This window comes from Syngnathus scovelli, chromosome 5, assembly GCF_024217435.2.
Source record: "Syngnathus scovelli strain Florida chromosome 5, RoL_Ssco_1.2, whole genome shotgun sequence".
Lineage (NCBI taxonomy): Eukaryota > Metazoa > Chordata > Actinopteri > Syngnathiformes > Syngnathidae > Syngnathus > Syngnathus scovelli.
Window position 1 is genome coordinate 13,323,993 of NC_090851.1, and position 20,924 is coordinate 13,344,916.

Genomic DNA, 20,924 nt, shown 5'->3' on the forward strand with positions numbered 1-20,924 from the left:
AATACCTCCAATGCCCAGCACAGTGTAAACTTTCAAGTCTGCTTAGTTCCAGTAAGTGGGTCCATTTTGGGGAGCTCTGGAGGCTTAAGAACTGTGCTTGTATCTGCATTACAGGAACAGCTTTTTGGGTCATCCACTGACTGATTTAAAATGTCACAAGCCCACTCTCAGCCCTTGGGCATCCACAGCTGTGCCTGCGAGGCCCTGTGTCTGTGTGCAAGTGTGTGTGCATGTTATACCTGCATAGCAGATTAAAGGAGCCGTACAACCTCCACCTTCGCTCACTAGTTCAACCAAATCTGATCCAAGTGTGAAATCTGGAGATTTTTTGGCATTTAAAAAAACTATTCTTACGGTTGCTGCCTCTGTTGCAACCAATAAAACAATTTTTCAGTACAGTTTGTGAGTTGTGGATGATTACTACTTAACAGACCTGACTTTGAATGAGAGGCGGGGTCAGATCACCAGCCAGTTTGCCTGGTACATAGAGACAAACAATCTTTCAAACTCACATTCCTTACCCTGAAGACAATTTAGTATTCACTGAATCTAACATGCGTGTTTATGAAATGCTGGAGGAAGCTGCAGTACCGCACCCAAAATCCATGTGGAGATTTAAACCCAGATCATCTGACTGTGAAGCAGATGTGTTAACCACTTAAAGGGCTAGAGACACCGGTATATGTATAAATCGGTTTTAGTTAGCTTATGGGCTTATAAATATAAATTGACGCTCGAAACAACGAAAAGGAAGCTGTTGCTCTGAAAAATATCTTTTAAATTTGCCGCACAGACGAGTTTGACTGCACCGAGCCGCCAGCTGGAAGTGACGTCTCATGACGTCTCAAGTTGTACGCGTTTAGCTTCAGTGAATGTAAACAAAAAGAGAAGAGGGGCCAGCGCGGAGACGTCGGGCCAGGTTTGCGGCCAACCCAGCTCGCCTAGCCGTGCCTTCCATTATCCTGGCGTACGTTCGTTCGCGGGACGACAAGATGGGTTGAGTTCGCCTGATAGGATCCACGAACCGGACAGTGCGTGCCTGCTGTGTGCTCGTGTTCACAGTGGCCTGGTTGACTGTCATCTTTCCGGACTCTGCTGTGCATCGGGAGCGGCTAGCGTGCTATCACTCTTATTGTTCATCTTCTTGTTTTATTTTTCCTGTGTTGTTTACTTGTATGTGCGCTGTGAACTCTGTCTTATCTTTCCGGACTCTGCTGTGCATTGGGAGCGGCTAGCGGGCTATCACTCTTATTGTTCATCTTCTTGTTTTTTTTTCCTGTGTTGTTTACTTGTATGTGCGTTGTGAACGCTGTCTTGTCACCCTGGGATAGTGAGAAACGTAATTTCAATCTCTTTGTGTGTCTTGACATGCGGAAGAATTGACAATAAAGGAGACTTTGAGACTTTGACTTTGAAAAGTATGTCGAAGTGTGACGGGAGGGGCACAATTCAGAAAACGTGCTCAGCTCGTCGAAAAAATGCGATTTAAGAAATAAAATTAAAAATGCGCCTAAAACCTAAACCAAACGCTGCAGATGTTCATTTCTCCGTGCGCAATGGTCAACTCGGCACTCTACTCTTTTTACTATGCCAACCTAACCACAGTGACGGACGGGAGAGGCACAATTCAGAACACGTGCTCAGCTCGTCGAGAAAATGCGATTTAAGCAATAAAATTAAAAATGCTTATAAAACCTAAACCAAACGTTGCAGGTGGTCATGTCTTCAAGTGCCGAGATCAACTCGGCACTCTAAAGCCCCCAAGAGCACTTTTTACTTTTTACTATGCCAACCTAACCAGAGTGACGGGAGGGGCACAATTCAGAAAATGTGCTCAGCTCAGCCCAAGTGAACTGCTAGATTCATCATATTCTGCGTCAAAAGAGGTTTCTGAATCGGATAAAATGATGCTAATATTGCCGCTAGAAACGGAGCTGTCGCTATCATCTGCCATGTTGTTTGGGTTTGTTGACATCCAGATGTACAATTTGTGACGTCACAGTAATGGCGCCGCCAGTTTGGCTTCGTGCGGGACCCGATCGATAAACTGGCATTTCATTTCAGCTTTATTCTTAGTAATCTGTGTCCATTTTTAATTTCCAATGCGGCAAATGTGTTCACTTTATACATTCTATCAAATTCCGTTCTAATTGAAAAAAAAAAAAAAAAGGGATGTCTCTAGCACTTTAAAGCAATGTGCTGCCATCCATATACATGGGTGTGCTGGGTTAGGGTTAGTCACCTGACAATGCATACACACTGGACTGAACACCAGCCAACCGCCGTAAACATATATAGTGACATGATAAAGAATTTGTTCAAACTCTTATTATTTAGTTTCCTCACTTTAATGTTAAAGCTCATCCATCCGTCTGTCTGTCCGTTGGTCCACTTACTACCGCTTATCCAGGGTCGGGTCGCAGAGGCAGCAGCTTCAGCAGGGAAGCCCAAACTTCCCTTTCCCCAGCCATTTCTTCCAGCTGTTCCGGAGGGATCCTAAGGTGTTCCCGGGCCAATCGGGAGACATAATCTCTCCCTCCAGCATGTCCTATGTCCTTCTCAGGTTGTCTTCCCAGTGGAACATGCTCAGAACAGCTCATTAGGGAGGTGTCCACCTCATGTGGTTCCTCTCAATGCGGAGGAGCAGCGGCTTGACTATTTGCTTCTAGCATATATAACATGTTTATAACCTTTTAAATTAAGTTTTGCCATTTACAAACATTGGTTTAATGATTGTTGAGTGAATTCATGTTATTGTAGTCCATTGGTGGACTGGGTCCTTTTTTTCCTGACTTTGCAACTTTGATCTCACAGTTTAAAGGGGCGTTATAGTGCACTATTCCTAATTATAATTGGGAGAACTCTGACTTTGCACTTTAATCGAATGCAGCCTAAATCCTCTCAAAATCAACTGCCAACATAGCGGACATACAAATACTAACAAACACAACACTACACTGGGCTAGTGGGTTCTATATTCCCGTCAGAAATCTGCGTAGGCCCACTAAAGCCCCTGCAGCATTAGATTTTACATTTGGAAATATTTTTTTAATTTAATCAAGTTTTAATAAGAGAAACAACTTCTAAAGTTACCATTTTGTTTCAATCCAATCTCCATTTCCTTGTTTGTGCTGGACCTGTACTCCGTGTGTGTTTGGGAAGGGAGGGACAGTAGGAGTCTTTCATTTACTTGCACATTTGGTTTAAGATAGTGCCATTGCCCCATATGTGATCACTGGTAATGTTTTTGCTTAATATGTATTCTTTGGACAGGCGACAAATAGTTACAACTTTTATGTCAAACATGCTCATGCAGTGTATTATACTTTCACTTGGGGGATAATTGATTATTATAAATTTTAAGAAGTTATTACTTTATTAAGTAATGATTGATTTTTTTTCTCAGCCCCCCACTCCTCTTTTGATCTTTGAATGATCTCAATGTACCAGAAGGCAATACAACCAATTATCATTAGTAAAACACATTTTATTCAGGTTGAACGGATAGAGATATAGGCAAAACCCAGAGAGCTTTCAGCTGTTTATATTAAGGGAACACACTATTACAACTAAAGACCTTTAGCAGCTCCAAAAATGTGAACAAGAATGCAAAGCATGTCACCTCTAATAACACTGGAGCATTGAAAAGAGAAACATCAATTTCTCCTACAGCTCCACACACAGTACAGGATTCTGTTGCTAAATATAACCAGTCTAATCAAAGCTTATACGTTGCGCCTAACAATTATATTTGCATTTGCTTTATTGTTTCATATCTGTCTTTTTCAACAGCAATTAATAATATAATATCAGACATTCTTGCATCAGAAAGCAGCGACGCAAAAACATTAGGGAGGCGGGGTGAAGTGTGGTTATGGTGTGTGTCGATTGGCGGCGGTCGAGAAGCCTTCATTCATCGAAACGCCTTTCATTCGTTGTAGTGTGAAACCGGGCCATCTGCGCGAGTTGGCGGGTTAACATTCGAGTCAAAGCGTATGATACTATTGAGGTGACTCGGCTTTTAGGGTGAGTTTGCCCCCACCTCAACGTGTTATCATTAGAACTGACGAGAAATCGTTTGATTGTCTTACCAAGACGCTATTACGTCGGTGCAGCTAGTTAGCACGCTCGTGAAGCTAAGTCATCATGCTAGCACCAAGCATTTGCTAGCTTCTGTTATCTGAGCATTAGTCCTACATTGTAAATTCCCTTATAAATCACCACCCTACATCTTAAACCTTTCAATTCCCCACTAGTAAATTACGGATCTCTGATTTAAGTTTTACCTCAGTCTTTCGATTGGATGGCTCGCACGCTATCGATCTATTGTTATTGTCTTTCTTGCCTGCTTGTTAGCTTAGCATTGGCGCGTTATTTTGTACTCCGCAAGAACGAATCGTTTCCCCCATTACTCTCATTGCGCTGCGTGCTATCATTAAGTAAGTAGCTGACTTGTTATGGTGCGAAATTATTGCATGAAGTCCCAGCCTGGCACGACATTGTCTTACTCATTAGCCAGCCCTCATTCAGAGCGAGCGTCTTCCAAATGTTAGGAAAAACTTATAGATATGCCAATGCGCATTTATTTATACGTATTTCTAAATGTGTGTTTAGAAATTGATGACTGGCCCGGATCAAAACCTGGATCAGTGCCACGATGTCTAGTAAGATATTTTTTTTTTTTATCTTGAGTGATTGGGGGGGGGGGGGGGGGGTAAAACTGCTTGGGAAACATGTTAATAATGTGAGGTAATTTTAATCAAGTGGGAATTCTTGCTGTGCGGTAAGTATAATTTTTTTTAGCAGACGAGTTGAAATCATTATAATTTTTAAATGATTATAAATTTCGATTATAATTTTTAAATAAATTTGTTTTTCATTGGGCCTATTTTCAATTTTCAGAGAGGCCATCCTATGCTCCCCCCCCTCCCCCTGCACCTACAACTGTAAGTATAGCACATATTTAAAGGGCTAGAGACATCCCTTTTTTTTTTCAATTAGAACGGAATTTGATAGTATGTATAAAGTGAACACATTTGCCGCATTGGAAATTAAAAATGGACACCGATTACTAAGAATAAAGCTGAAATTAAATGCCAGTTTATCGATCGGGTCCCGCACGAAGCCAAACTGGCGGCGCCATTACTGTGACGTCACAAGTTGTACATCTGGATGTCAACAAACCCAAACAACATGGCAGATGATAGCGACAGCTCCGTTTCTAGCGGCAATATTAGCATCATTTTATCCGATTCAGAAACCTCTTTTGACGCAGAATATGATGAATCTAGCAGTTCACTTGGGCTGAGCTGAGCACATTTTCTGAATTGTGCCCCTCCCGTCACTCTGGGTAGGTTGGCATAGTAAAAAGTGCTCTTGGGGGCTTTAGAGTGCCGAGTTGATCTCGGCACATGAAGACATGACCGCCTGCAACGTTTGGTTTAGGTTTTATAAGCATTTTTAACTTTATTGCTTAAATCGCATTTTCTCGACAAGCTCAGCACGTTTTCTGAATTGTGCCTCTCCCGTCACTGTGGTTAGGTTGGCATAGTAAAAAGAGTAGAGTGCCGAGTTGACCACTGCGCATGGAGAAATGAACATCTGCAGCGTTTGGTTTAGGTTTTAGGCGCATTTTTAATTTTATTTCTTAAATCGCATTTTTTCGACGAGGTGAGCACGTTTTCTGAATTGTGCCCCTCCTGTCACGCTTCGACATACTTTTCAAAGTCTCCTTTATTGTCAATTCCTCCGCATGTCAAGACACACAAAGAGATCGAAATTACGTTTCTCACTATCCCAGGGTGACAAGACAGAGTTCACAACGCACATACAAGTAAACAACACAGGAAAATTAAAACAAGATGAACAATAAGATTGATAGCACGCTAGCCGCTCCCGATGCACAGCAGAGTCCGGAAAGATGACAGTCAACCAGGCCACTGTGAACACGAGCACACAGCAGGCACGCACTGTCCGGTTCGTGGATCCTATCAGGCGAACTCAACCCATCTTGTTGTCCCGCGAACGAACATGCGCCAGGATAATGGAAGGCACGGCTAGGCGAGCTGGGTTGGCCGCAAGCCTGGCCCGACGTCTCCGCGCTGGCCCCTCTTCTCTTTTTGTTTACATTCACTGAAGCTAAACGCGTACAACTTGAGACATAATGAGACGTCGCTGGCGGCTCGGTGCAGTCAAACTCGTCTGTGCGGCAAATTTAAATGATATTTTTCAGAGCAACAGCTTCCTTTTCGTTGTTTCGAGCGTCAATTTATATTTATAAGCCCATAAGCTAACTAAAACCGATTTATACATATACCGGTGTCTCTAGCCCTTTAACCTCAAATAATGACTTGGTATCTGAGTTATATATTTTTTTCTTTCATAAATTTTCCCGCTTCGGTAATTGTGCTACTGCAATTTGTTTTGTTCTCATATACTCATCTTTACTGGTTCCTTTCCTATCTTTAAGCCATGTCTCCTTTGTGTATGTCCCATTTGTTACCAATAGCAAATGCCCAATACAGCAGGATTTGTGGGGTACAACCCCTACAGCCATCTGGCCTACAACAACTACAGACTGGGAGGGAGCCAAAGCAGCAACAGTCGGGTAACGGTATGAATATTGTCATAGCAAAAACAAAGATGCGCATCTATTTAAAGATGTGTATTTATTTGTTTCCAGTAAATTAAATACACTACACTGCAAGTTGGCGTGCTAAATTTGTCACTTGTCTCAAGAACCTGTGAGCATCGCCAAAAATGCAGCCATTCACCTGATTCACCTTTTGTTTGAATACATTGTGTGAAGCTTTGCACCTTCTCCCTTGAAAGAATATTCATAAGACAGTGTGAAACACAGCATTCCAAACTGCTTTTGCTGAGTCCTGACTTCATAATAGTGCAGACTGGCTTATCAGTTTATTCAAACGCCACCTGCCTTGGATTGCTGCATTTCTGACAGCCATGTTAAGTAACCCATGCCATTCCTGTTGCCATGGAATTATTCACTTGCTGCTTGGCATGATTTTGGCTGCTGAACAGTAATTCAGTCACTGCATGAAAGCTGTGCTTGGCTAACTCTGATAATGGTGTCATGTCACATAGCAGACAAATCATGTGCTTTTTAATTTTTTACGTATAGCTGATTCTATTCTATCATAGTGTTTTTTTTTTAAAGCGATTATAAATTTTGGTGACAGTTGTGCTTAATTCGTCGTCTTTTTTTGTTTTTTTTACACAGCATACCCTCAAATATAGACATGTAGTTCGCATGGTTTCCGGATATGAATGATGGGCAAATGAAGCTTCAAGATGATTCATGACCCCGCTGTTGTGTTTACTTAGACCTCTAGATGGCACTCTCTGTTCACCGAAAATCTAAAAGTCCATGACTTGCCATTTCTTAAAACCGTCACTTTAAACCAACATTGCCATCTAGAGGAGCCAAAGAATACAACAACTGGTTCATGAAGCTTCATTTTCCCATCACTCCCAGATATTGTATAAGCTTTCTGTTTTGTGCTTTCCTTTTGTCAGAATTCCTCTGGAATAAATATACCAAAGCCACCCAAGCCTCCTGATAAGCCACTGATGCCGTATATGAGATACAGTCGTAAGGTAAGTACTGTACACTTTGTGAAATCTTTGTGTTTTGCATCATTGATTCATCATGTGCGCAATTGGAACACTTTAACCATTTTTGTGTATGTCAAATATAAACTGTTTGAAATGTCAGTGTTGCTTATCAAGGTAGGTGTTTTAAAATTTAGCCAGTACACACTTAGGACAGTCCTTTATCAACTTTGGAGATGGAGCTTAAAGCACACGGCCTCCTCTGGTTTGTGACCTCTCTGCAAAGAGATAACCACTTATAGCCCCTCCAACCCAACCCAACCCAATCCCACCCCCATGTCTGGTTCTCATCACCAGGTTTGGGATCAAGTAAAAGCCTCCAATCCCGATCTGAAGCTATGGGAAATTGGGAAGATAATCGGTGGCATGTGGAGGGACCTCACTGATGAGGAGAAACAGGATTATTTGAATGACTACGAAGCAGAGAAGGTTGGTTGTTTTATAAAGAATGTTTGTGGGTCTTTCATGACTGATGACCACGAGCTACAGTGAATATAAAACATCTAAACACCCACGTTCAAATCTTTTTTTGTGTGTGATATAAATTAAAACCACCTGACCGCAGTAAAATAAGATGATCTAACACTTGCATAACTCATCTGGAGTAAAAAAGGATGGTAGCTACACAACATTAAATCCTGATATAACTGGAGAAACTAATTTATATTCAATCTCTGGTAAATGGGAGTCACCACACAACTGCAAACATCCAATGTTCCCCACGTAAAAGTTCAGATATTCTAGTAATCTGTTCCCGACATCTTTTTTGCCTTCTAGCAGAAACCTGAACACTTAACAGCTGTAGTTAACACTGGCTGATATTTAAAACTTTATAATTCCTTCCATCTTTACTAATACCCCAGTTCAAAAGCATGATGTTGCCACTACTTTGCTTCAGTGCAGGCATGTTCATTTGGTTTGTTGTGTTTGCAATTTAGGGCTGGATGATATATTGTTATCTTACTGAAATCGACATGAACATTCAAGATGTTAACATTGAAATTAGGATGATATTAGTCACATGACCTTATCAGGCTTGGATTTCATATAAAGCTCCGTCACCAACGACATGACTATTTTCAAGTTTGGCGTTGATCGACAGGCTGAAGCCAGCCGATACAAATCTACTTGTGTAGGTAGCGGGAAGGAATAAGCGGAAAACAAGTGGTAGACTATATTTTCATATTCAGTTAACCTGCTGCTGTGATTGTTCTGTAGAAAGAACATCTCGCTGTAGCTAACAATGAACAATTTTGCCAAAGGCCTACATATTCCATTTAAAAAATTTCAGCCGGACTACAATTATGGCAGCAAAAACTGTTGCCAATGCAATATTAGCCCCCCACCACCCCCAAATTGATTAAAACTTACTCTGGAATTACCTCCCCTAAAATGTGAGGCAAGTCCTTTGTTTTTAAGAATAATTTTTATTTGGCTCACGACTGACCGCGTTATTGTACAAGTACTATATATTATTTTGTGTTTTCTCGGTCTTTGTGGTTGTCCCAATGTTATATGTGAAGTGTTTTATTACAGCTGCAGCTGTTGTAAAATGCACTATGTAAAAAAAGTTGTATTGTTCTGTAGGATGTGTCTCCTAAATGTCAAGAAAAGCCTGAACATGTAAACCTTTGGGGTTAATGAGTGGCACTGCAGCAGATGTCGGCTCCCATTTAACATGAGTTTGAATGTGATTGGTCAATTCTGAACACGACCTGTTATAAGAGGGTGTACACAATTTGCAACCACATTATTTCTTGTTACCCTTTCTGAAATGCTTTTCTTTCAGTTGTGTTGTGCAGGTTATAAGTGGGCAAATGGTCTCGGTCTCTAGTTTTATATCACAAAAGTATTTGATCGGGCTTGTGTAGAATGACGTGTCTCCGGAAGTTGCGGGTCCCTCTAGTCCTCATTAGTTCCTGTATAACAATCCCGTATAACCTCTTTTCTTATCTTGATTTTAGCTGGTGTGTGCTTGCTTGCCTTCTCCTTGTAATTCTTGTCATCTCCAACATAGATTGAATATAATGAAAGCATGAAGGCCTATCACAACTCGCCAGCTTACCTGGCCTACGTCAATGCAAAAAGCCGTGCTGAGGCAGCACTCGAAGAAGAGAGCCGTCAGCGGCAGTCTCGACTGGATAAGGGCGAGCCATACATGAGTATTCAGCCCGCTGAGGATCCAGATGGTAAGGCCACTCACTCAGCTTCCTTTGAAATCCACCACACATTACAACACAGTGCGGCAATTACTTTAGTGGGACCACACAAACTGTTCTCTTGTATTTTCCACTGACACCACTCCCTTTTTTATTTAGTGATTTAATTTTGCTTATTATTGGTTTCAGAGTGGCCAATATTCTGCAAAATGCACTTTCTTTTTGTTCCTTTTTTAAACGCACGCACACCAGAAGAATATGTTAACATGAGCTACACCCATGTGAAGGAAATGATGCTTGCACTGAGTGTAGATGCTGACAGTGGAAGATAACGAAATTGAAGAAAATTACAGATAACAGCACTTGGAAAGTAACAAGTCAGGCCATGAAATCCCCAGGGTTCGGAGGAGATCTCATGTCCACATTGTTGGTCACGTACAATTAGCTCTCATCATTCAGATTGTGCTTCATTACTTGATGTCTGAAAAGATTTCAACGCAAGTACCGGTTTTTGATATAAATGAGTGAGTTTCATATTTGTGCAGTGTTTAAAATCATAGAAGGTTATGTGTAAGTGCATTATTGTACTAAAAACAAGCCATGGCTATGAGATACTTTTACCTAAAGTAATAGCAAAGATGTCTACCAATAAAATAATTTCAAGCTTGCATCGTGCACACTGATCAGGATGTCTGATCACTCCTTCAACCAGCAAGGCTTATGTAGGAATAGTAGTTTTTATGATTATTTTATTGTTCTATATGTCTTGTAAAGCGCTTTGTTTGTATTGTATTATGTATTGTATCGTAAGATGGCACAACTGTCCTGTTGTTTTCACTCAACCTTGATCATTTGTGTAGGACAATTTGGCTATGTTGATGGAAAGGTAAAAACAACCTGTTCATTGAAAGTGCTGTATTATTCCGTGTTAGTGTTTGTATACCCTTGTTTTAGCTAGTCTGGTACACTTTTTTTTTTCTTAACCGTCATAAGGTACAGTTGAAATAGCCTGCATTTGTCATAGATTTTTTTCTCCCCCAACTTTTTAACTGCTTAGTATGGCTAACTTTCATATACTTTCTCTGGGTTGCCAAAAAGGCACGCTTTATGGCAACTAAATTTCATACCATATTTCAAGAAACACTGAACATGTCATATCAGATAGCTGTAGAACAGGTGTGTCAAATTCATTTTTGTTGCGGGCCGCATTGTAGTCATAGCTTCTTTCGGAGGGCCATTATGACTGTCAACCCAAATAAATGTATGAGCACCTCATATAATATACAGTAAAGGCTACTGCAAAACAAACTCGTTTTCAAATCAAACTGGTCAAATATTTAAAAAAAAAAGATATTAAAAGTGAAGACAATTTGCAATTCTAGTAATGACACACGAATTTCATGCACAATTAGTCTTCGAGGGCCACATAAAATGATGGGCCTTGAGTTTGACGCCTGTGTTGTAGAAGGTCAGTTTTGCATTAATATGTTGCTAAGTCAAATGTTTGCACAGCTTTGAGAATACACTTCTGAGGCTGTAGTTAACATGCAGCTTTTTCATGTTTTTCTAGATTACGATGATGGATTTTCAATAAAGCACTCTGCAGCAGCCCGTTTCCAGCGCAATCACCGTCTGATCAGTGAGATTCTCAGTGAGAGCGTAGTGCCTGATGTGCGCTCTGTAGTCACAACTGCCCGTATGCAAGTCCTTAAGCGTCAGGTCCAGTCTTTGATGGTTCACCAGGTATTATCACGTTATGGACTTTTATACGTAGGTCCAGAATGTTGGTAGTATTTGGTAAAGGTTGTCTCTGGTTGTCTCCTACCACAGAGAAAACTGGAAGCAGAGTTGCTTCAAATTGAGGACCGCCACCAGGATAAGAAACGAAAATTCATCGAAGCCACAGATTCATTCACAAATGAGCTCAAAAGAGTATGGCCTCTTTTTACATCAAACAGTGGTGAAACTTTCCCACGCCAAGCTCATTTTGCATGTTTAATAAACTGTACAGTGAGCAGCTCTGGTTAAGTGCCAGGCTACATCTGCCCCGAGCCACAAACTTCTGTTAATTTTATCCATATGTGGCAGTCACACAGCTATAATCTAACATTGTTTACTCCAAAATGAATTGCTGCATTATTGGGTGCATTATCAACAGTTTACAGTAGGTGGTGCCATTTGCCTCCTTTTATGTTCACTATCCATGATAACGTTAGAATTATCAAAACATGAGGCTCCTCCAAAGAGTAAAAGGTTTTTGACAATCCAGATGTTTTGAATGATACTCATTCTATATCTTATTTTTCTTCCAGCTTTGCTGTATGAAAGTAGAAGTGGATATGGAGAAAATTTCTGCAGAAATCTCTGCAGCAGAAGAGGCAGCCCGCAAACGGATGGCCGAACGGGAGAAAGATGCAGGTGACCGAGGAACTAAAGAGGCTCCCACTTGTGGCCCAGCAGCAGCAACAGAAGAAGAAAAACATGGCAAATCACAGCCAAATCCCCTCGGTGACAGTGCCAATAAGGCAGCTGAGAACAGTGATTTCGTCTCCAAAGATCCATCAGGTGAGCCATGTAACCAGTCAGGTGATTATGTCTGGCTCACAGAACAAGCCCTATTTTCTATCACTGTTTTTGATTTAATGTTCTTTTCCACTCTTTCACTTTTGCAGGGAAGCCGAAGGCTGCAGAGGAACTTCAGGAACAACCCGGCAGCGAAGAGGGGGCTTCAGAGGACAAGGAAAGTGTCCTCGAAGGAGCCATGGAGGAGGGAACCAGTGACAGTAACACAGGTTCTGAAACCACTTCTGCTCAGACAGAAGATGCTTTGACCAGTGAGCCATCTGAGGCTTCCAGCAGGGCAAGATCAACCCACTGAGTCACACCCCTGTGTCGGAACTATCGAACCGCCCTTTTCCTCTTATGGACGCTCATGAAGTTAACCATCTATTTTCTCCTCCCCGCCCCAAAAGCAGGCATAAGAGATGCTCTTTGCAGCAGAAGTCAGCAAATTCATTGTTGTTTGAAAATTAGTGTACCACAGGAGCCTGCCTAAAGTAACCAATCCACAGAAAGAACTGATCTAGGCCCACTTAAGCAAATATAGTTTCATAACTCTTATAACATTTTAAACAACCTCATGTGAATCAAGTGTTATGTATGTAACAATGTTTGTTAGTGTAATTTTGCATGTTTCAATTCCGAATAACTCTTAGTTTTTCCTTAGGCCTCGTGTGATCTTAGCAGTAGACACTGTTCACTACCAGTATTGGTGTTATGGTGACTGAGAGTATTTTTATGTGTGTGGGGGGTTGCTAGTGGTATAGTGATGCCAACTATCGCGCTTGTTCTTCATTTGTTACATTTTTGTTATCCTAGTCCATCTAAAGGTTTTAGATATATCACTCAGTCATCTGTGCTGTACAATGATCAGATGATCACAAGTATTCTCAAGTTTGGTAGCTGTCAGTCAAGTCGAGAGCAGAACATGTCAAATCTAAACTTACTAAGATATTGTCCATACTGCATATGAAGTTTGCTTGGATAAAAATAGCTCATCCATGTTGTCATACAACAGCATGAACAGTCCAGAAAATGCAATTTTAAATATTTTTTCTTGTACACATTTCTGCCAATAAACTTTTATATTCTAAAAACATGTTTTTTTATCTTTTTTTTTTATATATAGTAATTGCGAAAATTGTGTCAAAAGTGGGATTACTCATCACCAGAACATTTATACGTAGATAAAGCCAGCTACTACTACTCAGTCAAGTCGAGAGCAGAACATGTCAAATCTAAACTTACTAAGATACTGTCCATACTGCATATGAAGTTTGCTTGGATAAGAATAGCTCATCCATGTTGTCATACAACAGCATGAACAGTCCAGAAAATGCAATTTTAAATATTTTTTCTTGTACACATTTCTGCCAATAAACTTTTATATTCTACAAACATGTTTTTTTATCTTTTTTTTGTATAGTAATTGCGAAAATGGTGTCAAAAGTGGGATTACTCATCACCAGAACATTTATACGTAGATAAAGCCAGCTACTGTACAGCACCGGCATAAGACGAGTTGGCTAAACATCGAAACTTGTTAGGCGCTGTCATTTAGTGATGGGCTAATGGAGATTCAAATTTGTTTCATTAATTTTTGTTTTGTTTAACTTGTTTAGTCTGAAAGCACACGGACTTGCCATGTTTTAAGCCTCAGCAGTGAGGGCTAAAAAAAAATTAACTGGTTCATGAAGCATATTTCTTTATGGCATTTATTTTCCCAAGACTACTGCCATTTATTCAAGTGGTCTTCAGCAAGACTTTGGCATGCTCATCTGGGATGTACCAGGATTTGGGGACCTTTGGGAAATCACTGACAACTCTTAAATCATTACTGCATTTTTTTGCAAAATAATCTACAACCTCTGTCAATTGTGGGCCCTTTGAGTCATCATCACATTACCTCACACAAACACACTTTACATGTGTGTTTTCCCATATAGCCTAAATATGAACATTTGGGCAGTCTCTAACAGTGGGAGTGCAACACTTCTTACTGACATAGTGTTCATGTCTAATAGAATAGAGTATTCATTTTTGAGTCCTTCAATGAGGAACCAGGTTTTACAACCAGTAAGTGGAAAGCATAATTATACATTAGCCCAAACAAAATGTGTCATGCTGTCTTGTTTTGTTTTTGTCACTTCCTGTTTTATTGTTGTAACTCTCCTCTCGTTCCAGTTCATGTGTCCTTCCTCTGTGCGTCCGGTCACGTGACTTCCCTGATCCCAAGTGTCTGCACCTGTGTCGTGACCCAATTGTCTACACCTGTGTTCCCCTCCTTCTGTGTGTATATAACCTGCGTCTTTCCCCTTGTCTGGTGCCAGTGCGTCTTGACCTTGTCATGAACACCAGCGACCACGAACTCACAGAAATTCCTCGCGAGATCCTAGAGAGAAGATACCTTTTGCTCAGCTCTGTGATTTGTTTAGTTACGGTTTTTTGCCAGAGTATTTTTCCCTCTGTTTGAGGCGCCTTTTGTTTGCTGTCACCAGCCCTTTTTTTCACCTCGTTTTGAGGTGCTTTGTTTTTTTGCCTTTTGTCCCTCGTCTTGAGGCGCCTTTTGTTTTTTGTGCTGCCTTCCGTTGAAGAAAATAAAACACCTTTGGTTGGAACTCTGCATTCGAGTCCTCTCCCTACTCCAAGCCTGACAAAATGTAGCCAAAGTGACGGTTTACGCAGCGTGTCATTGCCATTAAATTAACATTTTGAGTGTCATGGTTATGCTGTTTGTCCCAAAATTTACTGTATAATGGCGGCATAGTTACACTTCAAATGGTTTATCACCCTATGAGAAGATAAAATGATTCCAAGAGAAAACCCCAATTTGTTGTGTTATTGTGAAGCTGAAAAAGAAAAAAAAGCCTCTCTTAATCCAATTTCTTCCTCCTCTTTTTGACTAGTACAGCTCATGTTAGGGTTTTCCAGGTTATCTTGATCCTATGATTATGTTGGAATGTAACCTGTAATACTTAAACTCGCCTGTCCTGTCTTAACAAAAGTAGTAGAACAAAGTGACTAGCTGCAGGGGAAGCAATCAAAGTTGTTTAGTTCACACAACATCGTGAAGGACCCCCTGCTGTGCTTTGATCAGCCAGGGGCTTCGGCCATTTGTCTACTCACCCCCACTCTGTTCCTCCTAATAAATATGCCCTTGCAGGAAGGAGAGTTCAGACTTCATTCGATAATCGCTGTTCAGACAGCGACGAATGGACTCTCCACCTGCAGGTGTCTAAAAGAACTTGCTTGTCTTCTGTTTGGTTCTTGCAAAATAAGTTGGAGTGAGCAAATCTCTAACAGCTCATCCTTAGTGGGGCAGACAATAACAATATTTTATTTTCCCTGCTTTACTTTGTCATGAGGAAGTGGGTAAAGATAAAAGCAGCTTGTTCTGAGTTCCTGTGTGTGGATCACCAGTGGAGTGTAATGTGCATAAGCATACACTTGCCACACTCGCTGGAGCAGTGAGCCAAATTATTGTTGTAGACTAAAAACATAAGGAGTTCACATCGAAACACAAGAGACAAGTTTGTCATTTGCAATTTTGCAGCCTACGTCTGGATCTGATACATGTTAGAATCTATCAACCCATATTGTAGTCTGTGTATATCCTGTTGAAGGTAGCAGTGAGCTCAAGCCAATAATGTCAGCCGGGTAAACTGTAAATTTTGCTCGGTGCAATTTTGCAACTTTGGTGCCTAATGCATTAAATAATTCAATTATGTAAAACCTTAAGCAACCAATACAAAACTGATCTACAACTCTGCAATTGACTCTGTACTAACTACATATTATGCGTACTTGTTTAAAAAGGTGAGATCAGATGATCTTTACTCGACTACTTATTGTGAAGCGGTAGACTTTTGATTTGGATTAATGTCAAAGTGTATTGCACCATTTGTGTTTTGTAGCTTGTGGTTAGCACGGCGTAAAGTGTAGGAAGACGTGTAAGAAAAAAACAACAACCACAGTTACAGGTGATAGTAGGTCATTGGGTAGATTTGCAGATTAGATTTGCCTTCCTTTCTGTGCAGAAAGACAGTTTTTATTTTAATATAAACCACTGCGTTAAGATGCACAATGTCAGTAACACGTGACTAATTTGCATCATACTTGAACTTACTTAAAACAATATTTAACCTGTGCTCCATGTTTGTTTGGTTCCCTATTAATAGTTCCTGTACTCATTATAACTTTACCCAAAAAGATGGCAGTTCTTCTCACTCTATGTTGCTGTTATTGATCAGTTTAACATAAAATGTAGATAATACCTATTTAGTAAAGGGCTGTGGTTTATATTTTTTGCATGCCACGATACATGTGCATGCCACGATACATGTGGTGCAAACAAGGTTTCAGTGATTTAAATTTCAGTTCAGTTTTTTTTTTTTTTTTGCCAACGGAAACCACGTCATGTATAAAAAGCGGTTCTTTAGTGTCTTTACCGACTGCTTTCTATCATCATGTCATGCTGTGAGTAACTCAATTCTTTATGATTCTATATTACTATGTTATATGGTACATGTTATTTTTGTGAACTTCCATCATATAGTGAAGTTAAGAATATATAGGATGTTAAGAAAATGTTGTTGATCTTATATATAGTATTTATTTCTAGACAATAATGTCAGATTTCCAAAGGTTGACAAAGTTTTTTTTCTTCAAATGTTTTATTTATTTACTATCTGAGAATATTGTGATATGGAAAACCAAAATCCATTTATCTAAAACTAGTTATCAAAAGGTAAATCATGTTTCATTTAATTTTAAACGGTACTACAAGCATCTGTCTATTGACAAAAATCCCAGTTTAAAAGGGTAGGTAAAAATTATTTCAAAAGCTTTTCTAAATGACAATGCAACTTATTTCTGACTAATTTAAAGTGTCTTCAATGTCACATTTATACCAAGAATGGGCTTTATTTGGATTACGTTACTCAGATTATTATAATAAATGGACAATGCACAAATACCTGCCGAAAGTTGCAGGCTCTGAAAAAAATTATAACAGGTTAGTAGCTTTAATGAGGTGAACAACATAGTATGCTCACCAATAAACGTGACTACACTACAGGAAAGGCAGATTGAATTAAATAACATATTATAGCAAGTGAATCTTCTCATAAAATAAATGAAATTTAAATCGTGTTCTAATCTTTTCAGTAAATTGAGCAGAGTAGGGAAAGTTGCATGATAGAATCCCTGTTGATCATTCATGAAATTGATGGTAAAAATGTACACTTTATGTTTTCAGGCGTTCAGATGTTTCTTCCCCTTTTCCTCATATGGTCGATTATTTTTAAGGTAAGACACATGCCAAACAAAACAAAAAAATAACACCAATCATTTCACACTACAATTTTGTTTGAGGCGCACGTAACGTCATGATGGTCATCGAGATCCAATGATTTCATGTGTTCATTGCTAAGATGGGTACCACTAGAGAGGGCCCGCGTACCAGTTGTAGTCCGCGCACCACACTTTGGGGATCACTGCTGAAGAATTAATCATTCCTGAACTGTTAGTCGCTAACTAACAACAGTAATTCCCCCTATTACGAAAATGTGTGTTCAATAACATTATATAACTTTATTTTAACCATGTAATATGTTTTGATTGCAGCCTTGTTTATGTCAACAAGAAGAGAATGTGACTGACGACATGAATTTCATCTTCGATAACTTCGATTATAGTGGCATTCCTGTGCTCTGTGAAAAAGTGTCTAACCGTCAGTTCCGCCAGTGGTTCATGCCAACCTTCTACTCCATCATCAGCTTCACAGGACTGGCAGGGAACCTCTTGGTCATCCTTACGTTCATCTACTTTAACCGCCTGAAGACTATGACAGACGTGTACCTGCTCAACTTGTCATTTGCTGATTTCTTCTTTGCATTTTCACTTCCTTTTTGGGCAGCCAATTCCATGGCAAATTGGGTGCTGGGCGTAGCAATATGCAAGATCATGCATGTTGTTTACAAGGTGACTTCTTATAGCAGCATGTTCCTCCTCTGTTTAATCAGTGTGGACAGGTACTTTGCCATAGCCAAAGCTGTTTCTGCTCACCGCCTTCGCTCCCAAGCGGTGTTTTTCAGCAAAGTGTCGTCTGTTATTGTCTGGGTTCTAGCTCTGATTGTCTCCATACCAGACATGAAATACACCACAGTCATCAATGATACCTGTACACCTTTCTCCAGTACTTCTGACCCCCTTCGAATAAGCATCCAGACAAGCCAGATTGTTGTCGCATTTTCCCTCCCCCTCTTGGTCATGAGCTGTTGTTACAGTAAAATCATCCAGACCCTTTGTAAGACTCAAAACTTTGAACGGAATAAGGCTATAAAGGTGATTCTCGTTGTGGTTGTTGTCTTTGTGGTCTGTCAGCTTCCCTACAACGTGGTCTTGTTTTGGTACACACTTGTCATTGCCAACGGAGGCACTACACAATGCACGTATGAGAACAACCTCCTGTACGCCATTGACGTCACTCAGTGCGTAGCCTTTCTCAGGTGCTGCCTCAACCCCTTTGTGTATGCCTTTATCGGTGTGAAGTTTCGCCATGACCTTCTGAGGGTACTCAAGAAATTGGGTTGCATAAGCCAGGAGATGCTCTTCAAGTATACCCATAGGAAGAGGACAAGCTCTGCAGCCTTAGACACCGACACCACCACCACATTCTCACCCTAAGACAGCGCAGCTACAATTTCCTCCCACACACCTCTGAAGATTTAAGTCCGCCAAAATCTTTACAGATGTTTACAATGTGTTGATGTAAATTGAATTTGTGCATTAGTCTCAACATGCTGTTAAATCCAAATTACAGTCAATATTTGTATTGTTATGAAACACCCTTCTAATGCAAGAAATATAAAATCTTCAACAGCAACAGCAACTTAAATTTACTTCGCATAACTGAATATTGTTGAAATGTTTTATGCCGGTTGTAACCTGATGACCCTGTCTAGTTGTACGTAGTAAGTGACTGTATGTAACTTTTATTCCTGACTGAATTTCACTGACTTCTATGCTAAAATTTTGTTGCATGGTATTTTTGGTCTTTGATGTTTTTTTTCTAACCTAAAATGTGTGCATTGACTGACATTGTAGCCTTTTACTATATAGCTGACAAAATGTGCTTCAAATGTGCTCTATTTGCTGTAATTTCTCAGGAACGCCAGCCAATCCATTAAACTGGACAAATAGTTCCATGACTAAGTTAAATATTATATGCTTTTCTCAATACCACAATGAATGAACTTTGTGTTTGTTGTGTAAGTCAATTGTTAGGATTGGCACGATGTGCTGAAAAGAGGCCCTGAGCCAGACATGACAACCAAACAAAACTTTATTGTGCCAAGGGAGTACAAAAAAGCATGAAAACAACACGATCTGATAAACAAAAACAACCACAACTGTGAGAAAAGGTTTCTGCGGCAAAGACAACACACAAATACTGCTAACAAAAAGGGGCGGCAAATCTTACAAGACTAGCCAACAAACAAAATTAAAAGTAAACTAAATCTGACAGATATGGATAGATGTGTACTTAACAAAGAAAATAGTAGGACGCACATTGGAGGTACTGGAGGTAGATATACTACCAACCAGAACTGAGAAATTCCTGAGAAAGTGTGATGATGAGCAAAATAAGAGAAATATATCTGACAACTTCCTGCTACGCCAGCTGACCTTAATACACACTACAAAGTGAGATTAAAGACATAGCGAGCTGTGTTGAGTCTAAAGCTGTCAGGCAGGGAACAAGGCGGAGGACTCGGATGCAGAGTCGTTTCTTTCTCTGATTTATTCCAGCACACACACTGATCAAAAGTACAACTCAAAACGCCTCTTGCGAGGGAAACACGTGGCAAAAAGTTCAAACAAAAGCGTCGCACTGGGGCGAGACAAAAAGGCTATGGGGATCAAGGCACTAACAAAAAGCGTCGCTCTGTGGCGAGACAAAAAGGAGGAATCTTACTGAGAGCTCGGACGTCAAAGAATCGCTGGTGGTCGGGACGAGGCAAGACACACTGGCACAAGACAAGGGGAAGACGCGGACTAAATACACACAAAAGGGCTGGGAGGCAGGTGCTGACAATTAGCGCCAATCACGCCGGTGCCACAATCGGGATCGGGGAAGACAAGACAACCAAACACCGAGGAAGGAAACACGAACTGAAACGGAAGGGATGACAAAATAAAACAGGAAGTAAAGTTACGACACCGACGAGACAGAAAACCGGAAAAATAAACGCGACCGCATGACATAACCCCCCCCCCCCCCTAGGGCCGGATCCCAGACGGCCCAGGAGCCTCAGGGTGAGCCGCATAAAAGTCCTCAAACAGTCCCGGGTCCAAGATATAACTAGGCAGCACCCATTGCCGCTCCTCCGGCCCATAACCCTCCCAGTCCACCAGGTACTGCCAGCCCCGGCCCCTTCTGCGCACGTCCAACAGTTCTTTGACCGTGTAGGCCGTCCTACCTCCCACAGTCCGCGGAGGCGGGGGCGGCGCAGGATCTGGCACCAACGGACTGTCCACAACTGGCTTGACCTTCCCGACGTGAAAGGTGGG

At 40.7% G+C, this 20,924-nt stretch overlaps 2 protein-coding genes across 3 annotated transcripts; both read left to right on the forward strand.

Annotated features, from left to right (window-relative positions):
- The first annotated feature begins 3,858 nt into the window (after positions 1–3,858).
- smarce1 (SWI/SNF related, matrix associated, actin dependent regulator of chromatin, subfamily e, member 1) lies at positions 3,859–13,449 on the forward strand. 2 transcript variants are annotated; one of them, XM_049720999.1, is made up of 11 exons: positions 3,859–4,026; positions 4,615–4,664; positions 4,903–4,946; positions 6,509–6,613; positions 7,537–7,617; positions 7,930–8,061; positions 9,650–9,821; positions 11,362–11,534; positions 11,622–11,723; positions 12,104–12,356; positions 12,464–13,449. In XM_049720999.1, exons 2-11 carry the CDS (start codon positions 4,658–4,660, stop codon positions 12,667–12,669), a joined length of 1,275 nt encoding a protein of 424 aa, XP_049576956.1. In that variant the 5' UTR covers positions 3,859–4,026; positions 4,615–4,657; the 3' UTR covers positions 12,670–13,449. The 2 variants fall into 2 exon arrangements, with proteins under 2 accessions (XP_049576956.1, XP_049576957.1); XM_049721000.1 differs by having other exon boundaries at positions 6,509–6,607.
- Positions 13,450–16,739: 3,290 nt separating this feature from the next.
- Positions 16,740–19,561, forward strand: ccr7 (chemokine (C-C motif) receptor 7). Its single transcript, XM_049721003.2, has 3 exons — positions 16,740–16,826; positions 17,608–17,657; positions 17,976–19,561. The coding sequence occupies exons 1-3, from the start codon at positions 16,817–16,819 to the stop codon at positions 19,035–19,037; spliced, it is 1,122 nt and encodes a 373-aa protein (XP_049576960.1). The 5' UTR covers positions 16,740–16,816; the 3' UTR covers positions 19,038–19,561.
- The last annotated feature ends 1,363 nt before the right edge of the window (positions 19,562–20,924 follow it).

Coding starts and splice junctions, on each gene's coding strand:
- ccr7 (XM_049721003.2), top strand. Junction 17,658..17,975: donor TATGGTCGATTATTTTTAAG/GTAAGACACATG, acceptor TTTTGATTGCAG/CCTTGTTTATGTCAACAAGA.
- smarce1 (XM_049720999.1), top strand. Junction 6,614..7,536: donor GCAGCAACAGTCGGGTAACG/GTATGAATATTG, acceptor TCCTTTTGTCAG/AATTCCTCTGGAATAAATAT. Junction 8,062..9,649: donor ATGACTACGAAGCAGAGAAG/GTTGGTTGTTTT, acceptor TCTCCAACATAG/ATTGAATATAATGAAAGCAT.